Source organism: Vulpes vulpes, chromosome 12 (assembly GCF_048418805.1).
Source record: "Vulpes vulpes isolate BD-2025 chromosome 12, VulVul3, whole genome shotgun sequence".
NCBI classification, from domain to species: domain Eukaryota; kingdom Metazoa; phylum Chordata; class Mammalia; order Carnivora; family Canidae; genus Vulpes; species Vulpes vulpes.
Window position 1 is genome coordinate 156,583,412 of NC_132791.1, and position 19,047 is coordinate 156,602,458.

Sequence of the window (19,047 nt, forward strand, 5' to 3'; positions counted from 1 at the left end):
CTGCTGCTGGGTAGCCTGAGAGCCACACTAGGATGAACTGTTGTGCTAGAAATGTGGAGGTGGCTGAGTCCTTGTTGAGCTTCTGGGTAGGAGTGGATGGGATGAATGCTGATTGGATGGAGCCAGGAGAGATTGGGGGAAGAATTAGAGGGCACAAGAAAAGCTGAGTCTTTCAAGGAGCTTTGCTATAAGGGATGCAAAGAAATGGGATAATTAATAGCTAGAGGGAGTTGGGGAGTCATGGGAGAGTTTTATTTTATTTTTTTTCTTTCTTAAAGATTTTATTTATTTATTCATGAGAGACACACAGAGAGAGAGACAGAGACACAGGCAGAGGGAGAAGCAGGCTCCATGCAGGGAACCCAATGTAGGACTTGATTCTGGGACTCCACAAGATCACGCCCTCTGCCAAAGGCAGGTGCCAAACCGCTGAGCCACCCAGGGATCCTGGAGAGTTTTATTTTTTAAGATGAGAGGAGTAACAACATCTTTGCTGATGGGATGATTGGTTAATAAAGATGGTCTGTAGGCATTTCACAAACTTCGGGATCCCATTTGCCCAACATGCCCTAAGTACCACCATATCATGAATTCACTTTAAAGTCAGCTGGAACCGCCTGCAGCCCAGGGCGTGATCCTAGAGACCCTGGATCGAGTCCCACATCAGGCTCTCTGCGTGGAGCCTGCTTCTCCCTCTGCCTGTGTCTCTGCCTCTCTCTCTGTGTGTCTCTCTCATGAATAAATAAATAAAATCTTAGAAAAAATGAAGTCAGCTGGACTATGTAGCTTTCAGCTTAATACTAAGAAAATTGTTTCCCGTGTAAATATCAATTGGCAGAAAATCATTTCATGTCTTAAGTTTTTTTTTTTTTTTTTTAATTGTAGAGAAAATACTCTTTTGGTATTAGGAGGTAAAGGGCAAGACAGTTGTAAGGAATTGAGTAAGAAAATACCACAAGAACCACTTTGAATTCCTTTTATTATAGGGCTCTAATTTGGGAGTTAGACATGTATACATGGAAATGCAGTTCAGGTTAGATGGCCCATCCTGGTCATCTAGTTTATAATACAAAAGTATTTACTTATTTGGTTTAGTGTAAATATTGTTCTTTGTTCTTTATCTGTAAGATATGAAGTGTTTCGTTTAATTTAGTGTCAGGAAGAACCTGGGAATATGTTAACATATTTGAATAGAATCGAAAACTGTAAATGTGTTAATTCTTTCTTTTCTCCAACTCAGGTTAAGAATTTCTTATCAAAGCGGGTGTTGATAATGTATTTTTTCAGTAAGGTAAGGATATATAGTTAGAGCACTGGGAAGGGGAGAAGAGGAAATGAAATAAGAAATTAAGTACCAGATTTGATTTGACTTCTAAATATTTAGCTCAATCCAAGCAAGCCAAACAGCTTTGTACAGTGCTTGACTAAACCTCCTTGTGAGTAAGAGCTGCCCTAGACACCCATCTCATCTCAGTGACTTCCTAAGGCTTGACTCCAGTTTGGTCTCCTGAGTCTCTGGGCTCCAGGCAACTTTGTGCTCATAATACAACCCCTTCCTACAGAATGATCAAATCCATGGCGATCCTTCACAGCTAATTGTCCTGCTGTAATCTTTTGTGGCCATTTTGGTGTTCAGAAGAGAGATGACTGGATTAAGTTGCAGATGTTAAGTTTGTGTGGGATAAAAAGTTGTAATTCAGGCCACAAACTAAATGACATTCCAACTTGTGTGTCAGCTGCTCCAGCTGCCATAGGAAAATAACTGAACTGCAGAAGCTAAAGAATCATTCCTTTTTCACGGACTACAGCTGTTGTATGTTAATCCTTTGATGAGCAAAATCTTTGCCCATATGTAGGGAAAGAATTTTTGTTTTGTTTTAGTTATTTTAATCTAACTTCCTTCGTTCTGAAGATATTATATTATTAGCTGATACTGTACTCAATGTGAATGGCTTGCCCTGGCATGCATTATTCATTTTTATTCTGTGGGAAGAGAGATCTGAATAAGAGTAACCTGATAGAACATAGGTACACAGAACAAAGAATCATTGCGAGTGCCTAAAACTTTTCTCACATTGTGGCAGGGGTGATCCACCCAATTAGCTATGACCTTTACCAAAAAGAATCTACCTCTGGCTCTCCATTAGAGCTTTGTGAAAACTCTCACCCCCCTGAGAAAGGTGTCTTCTCTTCCACCAAGAGGAAGAGGGGTTGTCTGAAGATTTACTTCAGAGGGTGGGAAGAGAACTCACCCTTGTGTCTTATGTACGCCATGTTCTTTTCTCTTATGTTCCCTCATTTAATTCTAACAGCATTCCTGTGAGGTGTCTCTCTGTCCTCATTTTACCGATAAGGAAACTTGAGACTCAGAGGGGTTAAGTAGTAGCCTAAGGGCACATACCCAGTAAGGGCAGAGCAGATGCTGAACAAGATCTTCTTTTTCTATGGAAGTGAACGGCCACCTTTGATTCTAATTTTGCAAGTGAATCTATTATATATTAAGGGTTATAGACCCTGCTATTTGGTATTGAGAAATGTAACATGCTGATGTACTTATTAGCAGGTTTCACTGGGTACATCACAAAGTCAGTATTTGTCTAAACAGGCCAATGGTTGCTCCCTACTATTCGACCTTAGTGTATTAAAGGTTGAATGGTGTTTCTTTGGAGTGGGGCTGAGGGTACACAATTTAAGAGAAGTAATATGTATTTAGGCATTTCTGAGGTTTAAAAAAAAAAGCACTGTAACCATTCTCTTAGGTGATCTCTATACTAATCTGAGGGTGGGTTGAGTGTGTGTAACTCTTACTTTAAATGAGAAACAGAGATTTAGATATTGGGCAAAGGTCACACAATAAGTTGGTGGCAGAATGCTTTATTGCAGTTAAATCATATAAGAATTTCCGATTTTAATTCTTGAGGCAGCTGTGAATTTTTTATTGTTATAGGATACCTAGTTGATTAGATAAAATAACAGAGTTAATGCCCAGAGTAACTTGCTTAAGTGTTTTTGTTTTATTTGTAGCACCCAGAGGCCTCTATTCAGGCTGTTTTTTCAGATGCCCAAATGCATATTTGGGCATTAGAAGGTAAGCCATCTCAGTGAACTACAACTTTGATTTTCATTATCAGTTAAATACTGAAGTATATCCAAAAAAAAAAAAAAAAAATACTGCCGTATATCCATGAAAGATCGGTTCTGGGCTTTGATCTCAATCTTTGAATTTTTAGATACATTTTTAAATTTTTTATATAGATCATTTTTCTTAAATATTTAGGTGTACTTTAACTTAGGCAGAAATTTTCCTTATATTTGAGCAAAGAAATTGAACCTGGGATTCTTGCCTGTCTTTTTCTGCTTCAAAAAACTGTGATTAATAGATTGTTTTCAACTGTCAACTTAAGATGACATAACATTTTTAACATTTTATCATATTTAACTTAGCTTGAATATGAAAACTTAGCTGTTACAAAACTGAGTTCTTTCTTTTTTTTTTTTTTTAATCATTCAGATCCTGACTTGTCAGTGCTTAGAATGATACTTCCTCAGAGAGCCCTTTCCTGACCCCCTATGAAAAGTGTCCTTATAGCTGTCACTCTGTTCCCTTATTGTTTTGTTTTCCTTCCTACCACTCATCACCACCAAACATAGTATTATTTAAAAGCTTTTTTTCTGCTAGAAGAATGCAGACTGTCATCTTATTCATGTCCCCATGTAGTCGAACACCTTTTTAGTTCCTATTAATAATCTTCTTCCCATTTTCCTATTGTATTACCCCCTCCTCTATTTTAAGTTCTTTATATATTCAGGATATTAATTCTTTCTCAGTAGATGTATTGCAAATAGATTTGCATGATTTGGATTTCCTTTTAATTTTTTTTTTCTTTTCCCTTGAGGTTTGTCTCACTTAGTAGCAGCATCATTTACCGAAGATAGATTTGGAGTTGTCCAGACTACACTACCAGCTATTCTTAATACTTTATTGACGCTGCAAGAGGTAGGCAGTATTTGGGTTTGGGAGTAGAGGTCGTGTCTTTCCCTCCCTCCCAGATTTTTCAGTTTGTTTCTTATAGATCACATTTATTGCATAACAAAACATAGGTTAGATGTTAAAATGTGCTACTGTTCTCACCCTTAGGAAATTATAATCTAAGAGAGACCAGGAAGAGAAAACTTCTAATTCCTTTGTAAATAATAATTTTATAGAAACAGAAAAAGGAAGTTATTACACCTCTGGTATTAATCAGATTATTTAGGATTTTTGGATTCTCTTCATTGATATAAATTTGGATCCTTACACAACTTGTAGACCTATAGTTGAATTATCCATGCAGATAAATGTTACCTATTGGCCAGAGGCTCAAGAAGGTAAAGCTGAGGTTAGTGGATACCTGTTTCCAGGTTGGGTGCATAGTTTTAAAGTAGCAGTTCTTTTTAGTCCTAGATATAAGGACAGAAAAATAGAACCTATATTTCTTGCTTTTGAATAGGCTGCCTTTCCTGACCTCATGTTGGATGGTGTGTTTTACACTGCCCTGTCATTTTAGTTGTAAGTCAGAGGAGAGATAGGAACACTGAGTGCCAAAAGCATTTCAGGGTGGGAGCTAGGCCGCACAGTAGGTTTTCTGGAGGAATGGTGTTGAAGTAGGTTTAAAGGAGAAGAGTTGGTGCATCTTTGGGTCTTGGGAAGCAATGTAAGACATGAAAAGAAAACAGGCTTCACTGTTCCTTTCTTCAACTCAATTTATTTTACCTCTTAGAAAGTCTTACCCATCAAAGCCAGTGATTTTTGTTTTTTTGCCTTTGAATTCTTTCTGTGCTCACTTTGTCATGTATGTTTTTTGAGACGTGTACAAATGAATAGTTTTTTATTTGTATTCTTTTCCCAGCTACCTTTCTCTAAGGAAATAATTTCCGAGCATTTCTTACGACGCGTAATAGTAGACTTATCTAACCACATAGTAGGATATCCAGGATTTGGGCATATCTTTGACACATACAGCATAGGTTGTTTTTTATCACGCTGGTAGTATAGTTTAACAGTACAGTACTTTGTAGGAGCAATTTCTTCTTCTGTTTTTTGTTTTTTTTTTTTTTTCCCCAATTAGGAGAACTTATTTTTAAGTTTTCTATATATTAAGTTTCTGGGATTTTTTTTTTTTTTTTTTTTGGGATTTTTTTTTTAAATTTTATTGAACTTTTAAAATTCAACTCTAATTAACATACAAGTGTTATGAGGTTTATAATATAATGATTCAACAATTCTATACATTGGTCAGTGCTCATATAATAAGTGTACTCTTAATTCCTTTCATCTATTTCACCCATCCCCCCACCAGCCTCCCTTCTGGTGACCACCAGTTTGTTCTCCACAGTTAAGAGTCTGGTTTTTTGTTTGCCTTTTTTTTTCTTTCTTTCTTTTGTTTTTTTAAATCCAGCCTCACTCCTGTCAGAATGGCTAAAATAAAAAACACAAGAAGTAACCAGCGTTGGTGAGGATGTAGAGAAAAAGGGAGCCTCTTGCACTGTTGGTGGGAATAAAAACTGGTGTGACCAACGTGGGAAATAGTATGGAGATTCCTCAAAACATTAAAAGTAGAATAACCATATGATCCAGTAATTCCACTACCGGATGTTCACTCAAAGAAAATGAAAGCATAATTTGAAAAGATACATGCACCCCTAATGTCTATTGTTGCATTATTTATAACAGCCAAGATACGGAAGCAACCTAAGTGTCCATCTATAGATGAACAGATAAAGATGTGGGGACACACATGTGTGCATACACACACACACGCACGCACACACACTGGGATATCACTTAGCCATTAAAAAGAATGAGATCTTGTCATTTGCAACAACATGGGTAGAACTGGAGAGTATTATGCTAAGTGAAATGTCAGAGAAGGAATAATACTATATGATTTCACTCATTTTTTTGATCCTCATAACTATCTTATAAAGAAAATATGGATGGAGGTATTTAGGCCTATTTTACAGATGAGGGAGGGTTGGAAATGCAGTGGCTTACCTCAGGTCTCACACACAAGTCTTGCAGGTAGCAGAGCTGGGACTTGAGGGCATCAGCAGTATAAAACTGTGAGTCAGAAGGCTCAGAGACCCTTGACCTATATTCTTTTATAAGTCACAGTTCATTCTTTGTTCCTCTAGACTTCTGTGGTACTCTACCCAATGTTTGTGTAGTACTCTGAAAGAAATTATTTTTCTTTGATTTTTTAACAACTCCATAAGGTTAGGATAAGGCCTGTTGTACATGATTGTGTCTCCCTCGAAAAGGCTATATATATTGGTATGACTTATTCAAGATTATACTCAGTAAATGGTCAAGGCAGATTTAAAAACTAGGCTTTCAGACCCCAGGTCCTTTGCCTCTGTGAGGGCCTGGAGGGGTATGCATTTCTTAACCTTTTTCTAAGATAGAATGTCAGAAGGACCAAAGTGTGAGATCCAGAGTCAGTTCTACCTGTGTCTAAATCCTAGCTCCTACTACTTCGCACCTGTGCAACCTTGGAAATGCATTTATAATATTTCATTGAATCTAGGATATCATTAATTAGAAGATACATCTCCATTGCAGAAATTATAAAATGGGGGGAAATATCTTATATAACCAAATAGTAATCTCTAAACATATGCATCTTTATCTGGAAAATGGAGGGAGTGATAACAGTACTTTCCACATAGGGATGTGAAGAATTAATGAGATTATCTCTGTAAAGCACTCAGGGTGCCTATCCCACACTGACTGCCCAGCAGATAATAAGCTTTTATTACTTTGTTATTATTACCATGTTGTATGACAGTATTTTTACAGTGTACAGGAGAAAAGGGTCTTTCAAGATGAAAAAAAAATGTATTACTATCAATACTGTATGCACGCTTGAGCACTGGGTGTATATTGAAGTGAGGAATCACTGAAATTCTACTCCAGAAACCAATATCGCACAGTATGTTAACTAACAAATTTAAATTTAAAAAAATACTGTAAGCAAGCATTCCAGGAGACACAGTGTCAGACAGATGCCCAGTTCAAGTCCAGTAGTTCCTTAGTGATTAAGGGTAATTTATTAAACATCTTTGAGATCAGTGTTTTCATCTTTAAAATATAGTACCCTAAAGGGTTATTATGAGGATTAGAGATAAAATCTGTAAAAAGCCTAGAGTGGTGTCTGGCCAAGTTATCAATTGCCTGGCAATTACCAGTTACCATGCACTAAGAAACAGAATAAAAAAAGACAGAATTTACGGGTACAAATAATTAACTACAATTTTAATAAGTGCCCCAGTGCACAGAAATGCAGGATGATCAGGGAACATAAAAAAGGTATGCAATAAATAGTAGGTACTACGTACTATTATTATAAAAACATCTCATTAAATGCAAGGATTGTGATGTTAGCATGGTGGCTTTGTTAGCAAATTGTTGTATTATTTAAACAAGATAACATAAATAAAGCAGTTAACTCAGTTCCTGGAACACAGTAAATTTAGCTACCAGCATCATCATCTAATATTTTTATTATTTTGTAAGCTGTGGTTGCCTCCAGCAGCAATTTTGTTCCCCAGGAGACTTTTTGTCAATGTCTGGAGACATTGTGATTGGCATAGATAGAGAGGAGGGCTACTGGCATCTGTTGTGTGGAGACCACAGATGCTCCTAAATGGCCTGTAATGCACCGGGCAGCCCCCACAACAGAGAATCACCTAGTCCAAAATGTCAGTAGTACTGAGTTTGAGAAACTCTGCTCTGTAGTCATGATTTCCATTAACAAATTCCATAACAAAGCTGTTATCCTTACCACTTGTTTGGGATTCTGGCTTTAGTGGAATAAACCTTTCTTTTAACTGGGTTGTAAGAGGATTCTTGAGACCAGGGACTTTGAAGGCTTTATAGAGTAGACATTTGTTAATGACATGGGTACGTAAATACTCATGAGAGAGCAACTGGAGTTTTCTCTTCATTTGGCTTTTGTGCAAATACTGCTGCATATAAATACAAATGGGCCCAAGGTGCCTATTTTCATAGGATAGCCCTTCTTCAGATTTCTTTTAGGCTAAGGTAAGAAGATCTTCTTGGAATTTTTAACTTTTCCTGAAGAGTGTGTTGTTAAGTGGTTATGCTGTACTCAGTGCTTACCCTTTTCATTATTTGAGATAATTCTTCACTAAGTATTTGAGATCCCAGTTGTGTAATCTGAGTCTTCGCCAGGAAGCATGTGTAGCACTCAAAGATACTTGTGTAATCTCACAGCTAATTAAGTATTTCAGTTCAACCATGGGGCACGTCATCAAATATTACAAACTGGTGTATCTTAGATTTAAGTTACTCATGTACTACTTTCATAGTTTTTGCTGTAACTGTTTATTATACCATATATTATTGTCATAATTTTAGTCATATGCCACTTGAGCTATTATTTTCTTAGTATTTAAGTCATCCATTTTTAACTTAAGTTTATATTAAAGCAAATTTCATATTACTTTTATAAAAGGAAAACTAGCCTGAGTCACTACAAACAGAGGTGTACAGTTCCTTATCTCAAACCCTAGGATATGTTTCAAGATACAGGTCTTTTTGGATTTTAAGAATATAACATTGTATACATATCATATATTACATAATACTCCTACTGGAATCTGAGGTAGAATCCCCTTAATGAGGTACATTAATACTTTTCTCCAGTGAAATATCTGAGTATTCATATTAAGTAAAATAAAGACTATGTATGAGTAGCCTTTGTCAGGTTTTACTGCCAGATGAGGTCATTTCAGCTCTTGCCACTAATAGAGTTAAAGTTTTTGTTTTCAGGGCATTTTGGATTTCAGTGTTAAGGATAAGACAAAGTGAGAAAAGACAATAATTGAAAGCTCTAGCTAGTAGATACTATTGTTTGCTGAAGCCCCTGAACCTGAAACCTTTTAATCCTTTGTCATAAAAGGCGATTAGTGAGGTTGAAAGATGTGTTATAGACATATTAGCTCCAAACTCAGTCTTTTCCTCCCTTATTTAACTCTACATCCTTAGGATCTATTGTTTCTTATTTATTTGTTGCGGTTTGTTTTTTTTTTTTGAGCTGTTCTAATTATTTATAGGAGCTGATATTTTGTGATTTTCATTCTTAGAGGTCTTTTGAAGAACAAAGAGAAGGAACAATTCAGTAAAATTCATTCTTTTGCATTTACCCTTAGGATCCTTCTAAAATCTAAGATGTATTTTGAAATCTTAGTGATTTTCCACTTCCATTATCCTGGAACAGTTTGCTTTTTGATCATTCTAGGAATTATTTCATCATTACTCATCAGTAACTCCCAATTGTGGTAAAAAGACCAGTGAGAAAACAGGATAATGATGGAATCATGTAGTATCACATCATCTTTCAAGAAAAGGCCTATAAGCAATCAACACACATTTTTACAGTCTTTTTTTTAAGCTTTCATTGAATATAGTTACTAATTCAGAATTTAAAATTTTTTTGATTACCCTAGTAATATGAAGAAAATTGCCAGTATATTCAATAATTATTTGGATAAATCAGAACATGAATGCAAATGAACAGCACTCAAGACAGCTCTGTCAAATCAAAATATAATGCAATACACTTAGGTAACTTTACATTTTCTAGGAGTTACATTAAAAAAATACAGGTGAGGTTAATTTTAATGATATATTTTAATTGTATCTACACTATTATAATTTTATCATGTTATCAATACATAATATCTAATAAAATATTCTATATATTTTTTAACACTAAGTCGTCAAGGTCTGATGTATATTTTTCACTTATAGTATATCTCAGTTGAGAACTGTCACATTTCAAGTGCTCAGTAGCTACATGTATTTTAGTGGCTACTGTATTGGATGGCACATCTCTAGACTTTAATGACGATCATATTAGAGGAATTTCAGACTATACGTCTTTAGATAATAATATTCTAGGTATATTTTCTCAAACTCAAGAAGTGATGACAGAACAATGTATTTTTAAGGAGAAAAAGGAAATATATGTGACATTCTCATCCAGTAAGTCATTCAAGGGGAAAGAGTTTTTGTCTCACAATATTTTATTTTATTTTATTTTGTTTTTTTTAATAAATTAATTTTTATTGGTGTTCAATTTACCAACATACAGAATAACACCCAGTGCTCATCCCGTCAAGTGTCCCCCTCAGTGCCCGTCACCCATTCCCCCCCAACCCCTGCCCTCCTCCCCTTCCACCACCCCTAGTTCGTTTCCCAGAGTTAGGAGTCTTTATGTTCTGTCTCCCTTCCTGATATTTCCCACACATTTCTTCTCCCTTCCCTTATATTCCCTTTCACTATTATTTATATTCCCCAAATGAATGTGTCTCACAATATTTTATCATGAGAACCTGTGTATCATCCCATTTTGCCAAAAGTACATGTGACAGTATTCTTTCATTTTCTATGATACCTTGCACCAAAATTTACTTTATATGGTTCATTAGTGGATAAGTGCTGAAGGCATACAAAGGTGATCAAAGGGAATCGATGATGTTGAGATGAAAAAACTCACTGGATTGATCATTTGAATTTTTCTTTATAAACCTAAGAGTGAAAATGTCTTCCAGGTATAGTGCATGGAAAATGGCTTATCTTTATCTCTCTTCAACAACAACAAAAAAATTATGAACTGTCAAAAAATTTTTTAAAATACTGTATTTTGATGGTATCATTCTTCTTATAAGATTACTTTAAATTATAAAAAGACTCCATTGGACCCAGGTTATCTTAAACCCTAGGGTGTGTTTTAAGATACAGATCTTTTTGGATTTTAAGAATATAACATTGTGTACGTATCATATATTACATAATACTCCTACTGGAATCTGAGGTAGAATCCCCTTAATGAGGTACATTAATACTTTTCTCCAGTGAAATATCTGAGTATTCATATTAAATAAAATAAAGGCTATGTATGAGTAGCCTTTGTCAGGTTTTACTGCCAGATGAAGATGACTATTTTCCCTGGTCTGATGAGGGTTAATCAGAAAGTTTATAAGGAAATTGAAAAAAAGTAACTTTATCCCGTATGATTCAGTGTTATCTAATGTTGCTTAAGTTTGTCACTGAATACCACTTCCCATGCTGCCTAAAATTATCTCAACTCTGTCCCAGTCTTAGGAGACACTCTTATAAGTTACTGTTGAAAGAATAAACGATTGAACTTGAACTTGTCATGGCAGACTGAACACACGCATTAAATCTTGTTCTTTGCCCCCAAACTGTGCTAAACTACAATAAAAGGACTTTTAAAAAGACATAAATCCATAAACATGAGAGGAGACAACAGCAACAGAGTCTTCAAAGCTGGAGAGCAGATGGTGAGATAACTAATTTAGCCGATCTCAGAGGCAAATCTGAAATCAGTAGTGGGACAGGCACCAGTACCTCTGGAACCAAGGGTGAAGGGACACGTCCCAAAATAAAGAGGATGGAAAATAAATAAATAAATAAATAAATAATAAGGAGGATGGGTGTGAGCCGATTGAAAATCACTCCAACCCCTAGATTCTCTGCTGCTGGTGATGCTCCCCCCAGCAGCTGAGGTTTATTCTTTAGGGAGAGTAGAAAACCGGCGTCTCTGGCTGGCAGAGTTGTGAGTAGATATAATAGACACAGTTGTGCATTCTGTTTGAGAAGCATAGGGGTGTACTCGCCTGAGTGCAGGCCCTCCAGACAGGGTACTGGAAAACTCTTCTCTGGGAACTCTGACTAATCCAAGAAGAAAAACAAAGTTACTGAGTTGGGCATCCAACCTTAAAAAACCCCATGCAGATCACCTATTGTGAAGCTTGTTGTCAGTGATCTCTGTGTACTCAGCATTCTGTCTGCTTTTTTAGGAGGTCTCTCAGTCATGAGCCAGGGATCACTAGATTTCTGAGCAAAGTCTCTAATGCAGAAGATAGAGACCAAAGAAGCAAAGGAAGGGAAAGAAGAAACTAAAACAACCAAAACAACAAAAATCATCAAAATCCATAGAAATAGGAGAGGGTATTGCGTCTTTGAAACAAAAATAGGATGCTAAAATAAAGAGGATCACTCAAGAGTTCTTGAAATTAAAAACATGACAGAAATAATTTTAACTGATGTGTGTCTTTTCGTGGTTACAGCCATAACTGTAAAGAATAGGCTTATATTATTTGTCACTGTAGACGTGATCTTGCTATAGTAGATTAATCCACTTACACTTTTATATTTTCAGTTCTCCTTTTTCTTAATGTAGTTATATCATTTAAAAATTATATTGTTTACCTTGGACCTTTAAAAGATATATTTAAATTTCTTTACCAAGCATAAATAAAGCGTTTCACTTGTGAATTCTCTCTCTCCCCACCTATTCTTGCTCACAGATGCTTTAGTATCTAGAAGTGAAAAGGAAGATAAGCTAGTTTAGTAAATAATTTTATGTAAAGTAAAATGTTTTGGTCTTTTTTTCTTATTGCTGAGATTTATAATGAAAATACTCTCAGCAATCACACACTGTAAGCAGATAAGCAGAGTAGGATGTCTGTGTTTAATTTCTCAATTTTGCACTTTCAAAGCCATTGGAGTGTAGCTCCTTTTTTAGAGGACGAGCCTGTACTTTTCCCTGCTAACTGCTTTAGGGGCTGAGCTTCTACGGTGTTGTTTCTCAAACTGTTCTTTTTTTTTTTTTTTTTCCTTAAACTGTCCTGTGATTCAAAATAAATGTTGTCTATTATGTCTTTTTTTTTCTTTTTTTCAATGAGAGACACACACACACACACACACATACACAGGCACAGAGACGCAGGCAGAGGGAGAAGCAGGCTCCATGCAGGGAGCCCGACATGGGACTCGATCCTGGGTCTCCAGGGCTGAAGGCGGCACTCAACCGCTGAGCCACCTGGGCCATCTTAGTATGTCTTTATGATGTGTAAATCTATCAGTTGATTTGAAGTAAAATCTCCTTAATCTTTTCAACTAATATGGCTTTGTTGATATTCTGAACTATTTGCTTTCTTTTTTTTCTTGATCTAGGCAGTTGACAAGTACTTCAAGCTTCCTCATGCTTCCAGTAAACCACCTCGGATTTCAGGAAGCCTTGTGGACACTTCCTATAAAACATTAAGATTTGCATTTAGAGCATCACTAAAAACTGCCATCTATCGAATAACTACTACATTTGGTGAACATCTGAAGTAAGTTTACCAGTCTTTTTTTTTTTTTTTATTTTTTTTTTTTTTATTTTTTTTTTTTTTTACCAGTCTTAATCCATGATAAGAATCCCCTTTCAGGAGTTCCCTTAAGAAATAGGTTTGAAAATTATAAAGGCTCACATGTTGAACATGCTTTTTGGGGACTTTCATGGTTCCTACTGGGAATTAACAACTAGGATTTAGACCTTTTAAATAGTCCAATTTTAAAATTGGGACTATTGTATAAGCTTTGGGGCCTTCTTTCATACAGATAGAAAAGAGGACAGAAAGTTATAAAAGCAAATGTAATCTCATATATAAATGTGTATCTATATATAATTTTTTCTTAACTACCAAAACATCCTTATGAGAGATAAAGGGCAAAAAATGGAGTATCTTTCCAGAAAGGCATATTAAAAATAATCCTGATATTACATCTTGGTCAGCTAAGAGTTGGGGTGAGCAGAGTGTTCCATAAATGAGTCCTGGGTGCTTTGTGAATCATGCTGGAAAAACAGTGACAGATCATAACACCTTCAGAAATGGAACCAGAGAGAAAACCACAAATGCCAAACCTGTTTATATTTAGTTTCATTGATGTTTACTGCTTTCTTGTCATGAAACAATCTAGTTAGGCAGTATAAAGGATACAAGTTTATTAACTGTGTTTATCCACAATTGTAAATGAACTGTAGAAGACACAAGAGATTCCTTTTTCTGTATGCAATCAATAAATAGTTCAGAACTTCCTCATACTGCCTGCTTTTAGAAACAGTAGTATATTTTATTTCCATAATATACAGCAGTAATAGCAGGTTTTTATGTTCCATAAAACCTATGTGGGAATATAAAGAGCTCTAAGATGAAGGTTTTTTCACTTGTTCAAAAACAAACCTGTTTTTAAATGCTCTCTAGATCTGTGCTCTCTTAATATGGTAGCTAGCTGCATATGGCTGTTGAAGTTTAAATTAACTACAAGTTCAATTTGTCAGTCACACTGGCCACATTTTAGTCCTCAGTAACTACATATGGCTAGTGGCTACCATATTAGACAGCTAAGGTCTGAAACATTTGTGTCATTGCAGAAAGTTTATTGGGACAGCCCTGTTCCATACAATGCAGTTAGCACTTATGTTTTTTTCATGTCCCTTTCTCAAAGAGTCTGTGAAGTGTAGAGGTTACCATAACTGCACAGACAGGGAAACTGAGGCTCAAGGAGGTTAAGAATTTGCCTCATAGCACAATCTAGTTGGTCTTAGAACATGAACCTGAAATCAGGTCTTTTCTTAAAATCCCACCTTTTCTTCCTGTGCACTGGACTGCCTCAAAGGTGTAAGCTTCCATAGAGGATCCTCGATGGATGTGGAGCATGAAATATGTGTATTGATAATTGAGTGAAAGCAGAGAGAAAAGCGGACACAGAGTTTTAGATAAGAAAGGGGGATAAATGATTTAAAAAATTAGGAAAATGAAATTCTGCCTTAGTTTCTTTTCTCTGGGAAGAGCCATTTGTTATATATGGTGAGGTCAGTAGAGAGTGTTTTATATACCTGAGACAGAATGGTATGGTGGGAAAAAAGATTTGGAGTTAAAACATTTGATTTATGTCTGGTTACGTCATTAATTGTCTGTGGTTGAGGTCAAGTTGCCTTATGATTTAACTTGCCTACAATTATGTAAAACCAGAATTCAGACTCAAATCTTTCTGACCCCAGAGTTCTGACGAACAGTATCTGTACTCTTAACCAGTAGGCTGAGTTGTCTCTGCTAACCTCTGATCTTTGTGATACTGTCTGCCCTCCTGTGGAAAAGGTGTGTTATCTGGCCTCAATAGTACCCAGAGGGACTCCACACAGTAAAGTACTTGAAATGGTTCAATCGGAGGCAGCTGCAAGGTTTAAGCTAGCAGAGATGTGTATTTATAAGGCAATTTGGGATGATTTGTAGTGAAATTATTATAATAAACTTTTTTGGCACTTTTAAAAATGGTAACTTTCTGTAGCCTGGAATTTTATCATTTAACAATAACATCTTCAACAGCTAGAAAACCAGAAACTGTATTCAGTTTTTGCCCAAAAATTTAAAAGGAAGTTTTATACTAGTTTCAGTACATATTTGCCATAATTTTGTCAAGGTAATGTATTTTAGTGGGGGCGAGCGTGAGGAGAGAACTCGGTTTCCCCATCCAAGACATAACTTATGTTCAAAGAGAAAACTAAATCTAAACCACCAAGCTGTTACCTTTGAAAACGATTAGTGGAGTCTATTGTGTTTTAACCAAACATTTTAGTTTAAAGGATCTTATATTAAAGGCAATTCAAATACTCCACAACTCAAAGATAATGTTGGAATCTGGTTTAAATAAAATAATAAAATCCAGAAAATCTGCGCGGCCTGGAACTCTGCACAGCAGGTTCCACAGCAGAGCAGGTTACAATCGATGCTTTCACTTGTCAGTCTTAATTTGCTTTGGTCTTTCAGAAGGTAGAAGCATGCCGTTCCTGAATGCAAGCCCTCCTCCTCATTAGATTAAGGAGGGTTTTCATCCAGCTTTCTCAGAAGTACTAAATAAGTGAAGATTTCTATTCGTTTTTAATTGTTTTGAAAAATATTGACTCTGTGCTCTGTGGTTCACTTAATATGCTTAATGTAAAATAAAGCTTATGCTTTGAATTTATGTTTCATTTAGTGCTGTGCAAGCATCTGCAGAACATCAGAAAAGACTTCAACAGTTCTTGGAGTTCAAAGAATAGCTCAGTAATATAAACTGTGTTCATTACACTGCTGATACAGCTACAGATGGGACAGTAAATGTTCAGCATTCTTGGATCAGAAGAAAATGGACTAATTAGATGCTTCCTTTGTCGTGGTGGTTGCTTTGAAAACTATACTTTAATGGGAGAAATCATGGAAAGAAATTCTCAACAGAATAACCGAAAACTGCCTTTTCTGTACCGATTGCTTTTTGTGTGTGTGGTATAATAAAATCTTTATTCAATTTTACAGAAGCCTCTATGGCAGTAAAAATGTCTCTAGCTTCTATAGCTTAATAATAATAACTGGAAAATTTTTAGAATTTACTTTTGAGCTGACTAGAGCCAGTTTAGAAGGTAAAATAGGTTGACTCGATTCAGTTTTCCTAATTGTGCTGAGAGTAGAAGTCTCTGTACGCTTGAAATACATGAGCCTTTTAAGAGTAGTTTCTGTTTACTGAAGGATAAAAGTGGTAACAGTGCAGAAAAATTCACAGAAAAATTACTGTTTAAAGGACATATTTTGTTAATCTGGTAGGTTGTGTTTTTCTTTCCAGGGACAAATTAAATTTGCATGATTGTCCAAAAAAGATCTCAATTTACAGATGCTAACTCTATATAAAGGAATGTGGAAAAATTCAGTTCTTAAGTTACAAGATTAAACATTCACATTTGGTTTTGAAAGACGATTGACTGACAACTATGAATTTGTTTTCTATCATACTAGTAAACAATAAGTATATGGGTATTTTCCCAACTAGTTTTGCTTTCTTTTTTCTGGAACAAAACATTAAGTGATTGCAGAGGTTTTCAAGTGGGAGAAAAAGTTTTGCAACAAACTCCAGGAAGGAACTTTCCCTTTTTCCTCTCCATTCCCCCCCCCCCCCCCCCCCAATCTTCATTAGATCAAATTATTTGGTGATGCTTGTTTGGCCTCACAGAGGGAGCAGCCTTTGCTGTGTTAACTGGCTAATAAAAATATATTAGGAAAATCTTTACAGCCAGAAACAACTTAGTCATCAAATAGTAAGTGAAACCAAAATGTCGGAGGGCTTAGTGTACTTGGGAGTTTGTTGTATGTCCCAAAAGTGAGCGAGGGAATTTTATAATTTATTAAATCAACTTCTTTGGAGATAAAAGATCTAAAGTCCTCCTGGTAGGTATTCACTGGACTGGCATTGGGCCGAAATGTTCCCTTGTAATTCTATTATCTGTTCTTTCAACTCTCCTTCAATTTCTTCTTTAAGGTCAGCACAGTATTGTATATGAATCTTTAATGTAGTATGTATGTCTACCATTTGTCTGGTTACTTGATGTACTATATCTTTATTCCTTTTGTTTGTTGCCCCTTAACCAGCACATGCCAAATTATAAATGAACCCTGCTGGCCTTTAGAGTGTCTTTAGGAGACAGTTTCCCAGTTGTCAAGTGTCTGGAGTATTTAGGCTAATTGCTACTGCTTTCTTTTTTTCTTCCCTTCCCTCCCTATTCTACTCCCCTCCCGCCCCTTCCTTCCTTCCTTTTTTTCCTCATCTGGAGTGGACTATTCCCTTTTTTGAATATGAATGTTGAATTTTGAATGTGGTAGTTCCTTGGAGATGACCAGAAGACTGTGGCCAGGTTGACTGAAAACTGTTGAGTTCCATATTATAGAGCCATTGAGTTTTTTCTGTTCCACTCTCCCTGGCTGAGGCATTTTGGGAGAAAAGGGCTCTTAACCTTCTGCTTCCATAAAAGAATTGTGGCCTGTGACCCACTGGATTCCTGAGAGTGACAATGGGATGATTCCTTTAAACTTTGACTTAATTTGGATAAAATAATCTGGCTTAGGTTTAGGTTTTTGCCATTTCCCATATGCTTTGGGGAAAGGTATATTTGATGAGCAGTGTAAACATTTCTGAGATGTTCATCCATATTATCTCCCAAGAGAATGTGCTGTGTATGAAATAGAGGTCACATCATGTCTTCCTAGTGGAGATTCGGAAACCGCTTCCCCAAATCTGGATTGTATTTAGTAGATAAGAGTCCGTTCCTTTTCCCTGTTGTGAGTTGATAATCTGTTGGGGTAGGGTGTTGCTCAATCACCTGTTACTAAAGAGAGCTCCTTCTCCTGTGTACAAGGAGAAGGATCTTAGGAAAGCCAAAAGGAGGGAGGCATTTCCTTTGATGAAGTCCCATCGTGCCTGTGAGCCCACTGATGCTATAACATTGGCCTGAAAGTTAGAGTGTGTTCTTTAAAAGCTTTTCTCTGTCAGTACAAAATCTGGTCCTGTCAGCTCTTGTGATGTCTGCTTGGCCTTAGCATAAATTCACATATCTTCTTTCCCGGGGAACTGGGAAACTGTCCTACAATAAACCACTACAGTTGAGAGGATGTGGATAAGCAACAATTTGTTACTTTGCTGGATTTGTTCCTTGGTAATTGTTTTGTGTATCTTCCTGTAAATATGGTAATCTGTTTATATCCTTTTGTATATGACTGACACTGACTTGGGTAGAAAAATAAATTGACATTTTTCTGAATGGGACTGTTCATTAAAATACATGTATCCTCGAGATCAGTTATTTAATTTCTGGTGTGTGCATGTTTCTTGAGCCATTTCAGTTCAGTCTCAGTTGTTAAAAAGGCTTAACTTCTTGAGAATCTAGGAGCTTTTGCCCCCAGCTGGACTGATTGGTGGGTGATCCATGTTCAACGATAACTAATGAGCCTGAATTCTGAAGGTCTCTTTCTTCCGTATCTAAACAAAGGATGCAAGTGCTGAAAGCCATCGCTTTTCTGGCCAGGATAGTGTTTGTGAGTGGATCATATTCCCCCAAGCTCACAGTTATGTCTGTCAGCTATATTTCGTTAGTCTCAACCTCACCTCAAGGCAGTTGAGGTGCTACACAAAGGCCCTCAAGTCCCTCTCCTGCTCTCTCAACCCATAGTCCTCTTTCTTTAAAACAGAGTAGCTTCAAACAAAGATAGCTTTATTTCCACAGTTAACAGTCCAGCTATTCTTAGCAAGCTGCTGCCACCATTTTATTTTATTTTATTTTATTTATTTTTAAGATTATTTATTTATTTACTCATGACAGACACAGA

At 36.3% G+C, this 19,047-nt stretch overlaps 1 protein-coding gene across 1 annotated transcript in view; it reads left to right on the plus strand.

Annotated features, from left to right (window-relative positions):
- Positions 1 to 18,482, plus strand: part of NDC1 (NDC1 transmembrane nucleoporin) — a 47,644-nt gene extending 29,162 nt beyond the window's left edge. The window contains exons 14-18 of the mRNA XM_026007042.2: positions 1,241 to 1,291; positions 3,025 to 3,088; positions 3,897 to 3,997; positions 13,049 to 13,209; positions 15,896 to 18,482. Coding sequence (XP_025862827.2) covers positions 1,241 to 1,291; positions 3,025 to 3,088; positions 3,897 to 3,997; positions 13,049 to 13,209; positions 15,896 to 15,959 — 441 coding nt within the window. The 3' untranslated portion in view covers positions 15,960 to 18,482. The remainder of the gene's footprint in view (positions 1 to 1,240; positions 1,292 to 3,024; positions 3,089 to 3,896; positions 3,998 to 13,048; positions 13,210 to 15,895) is intronic.
- The last annotated feature ends 565 nt before the right edge of the window (positions 18,483 to 19,047 follow it).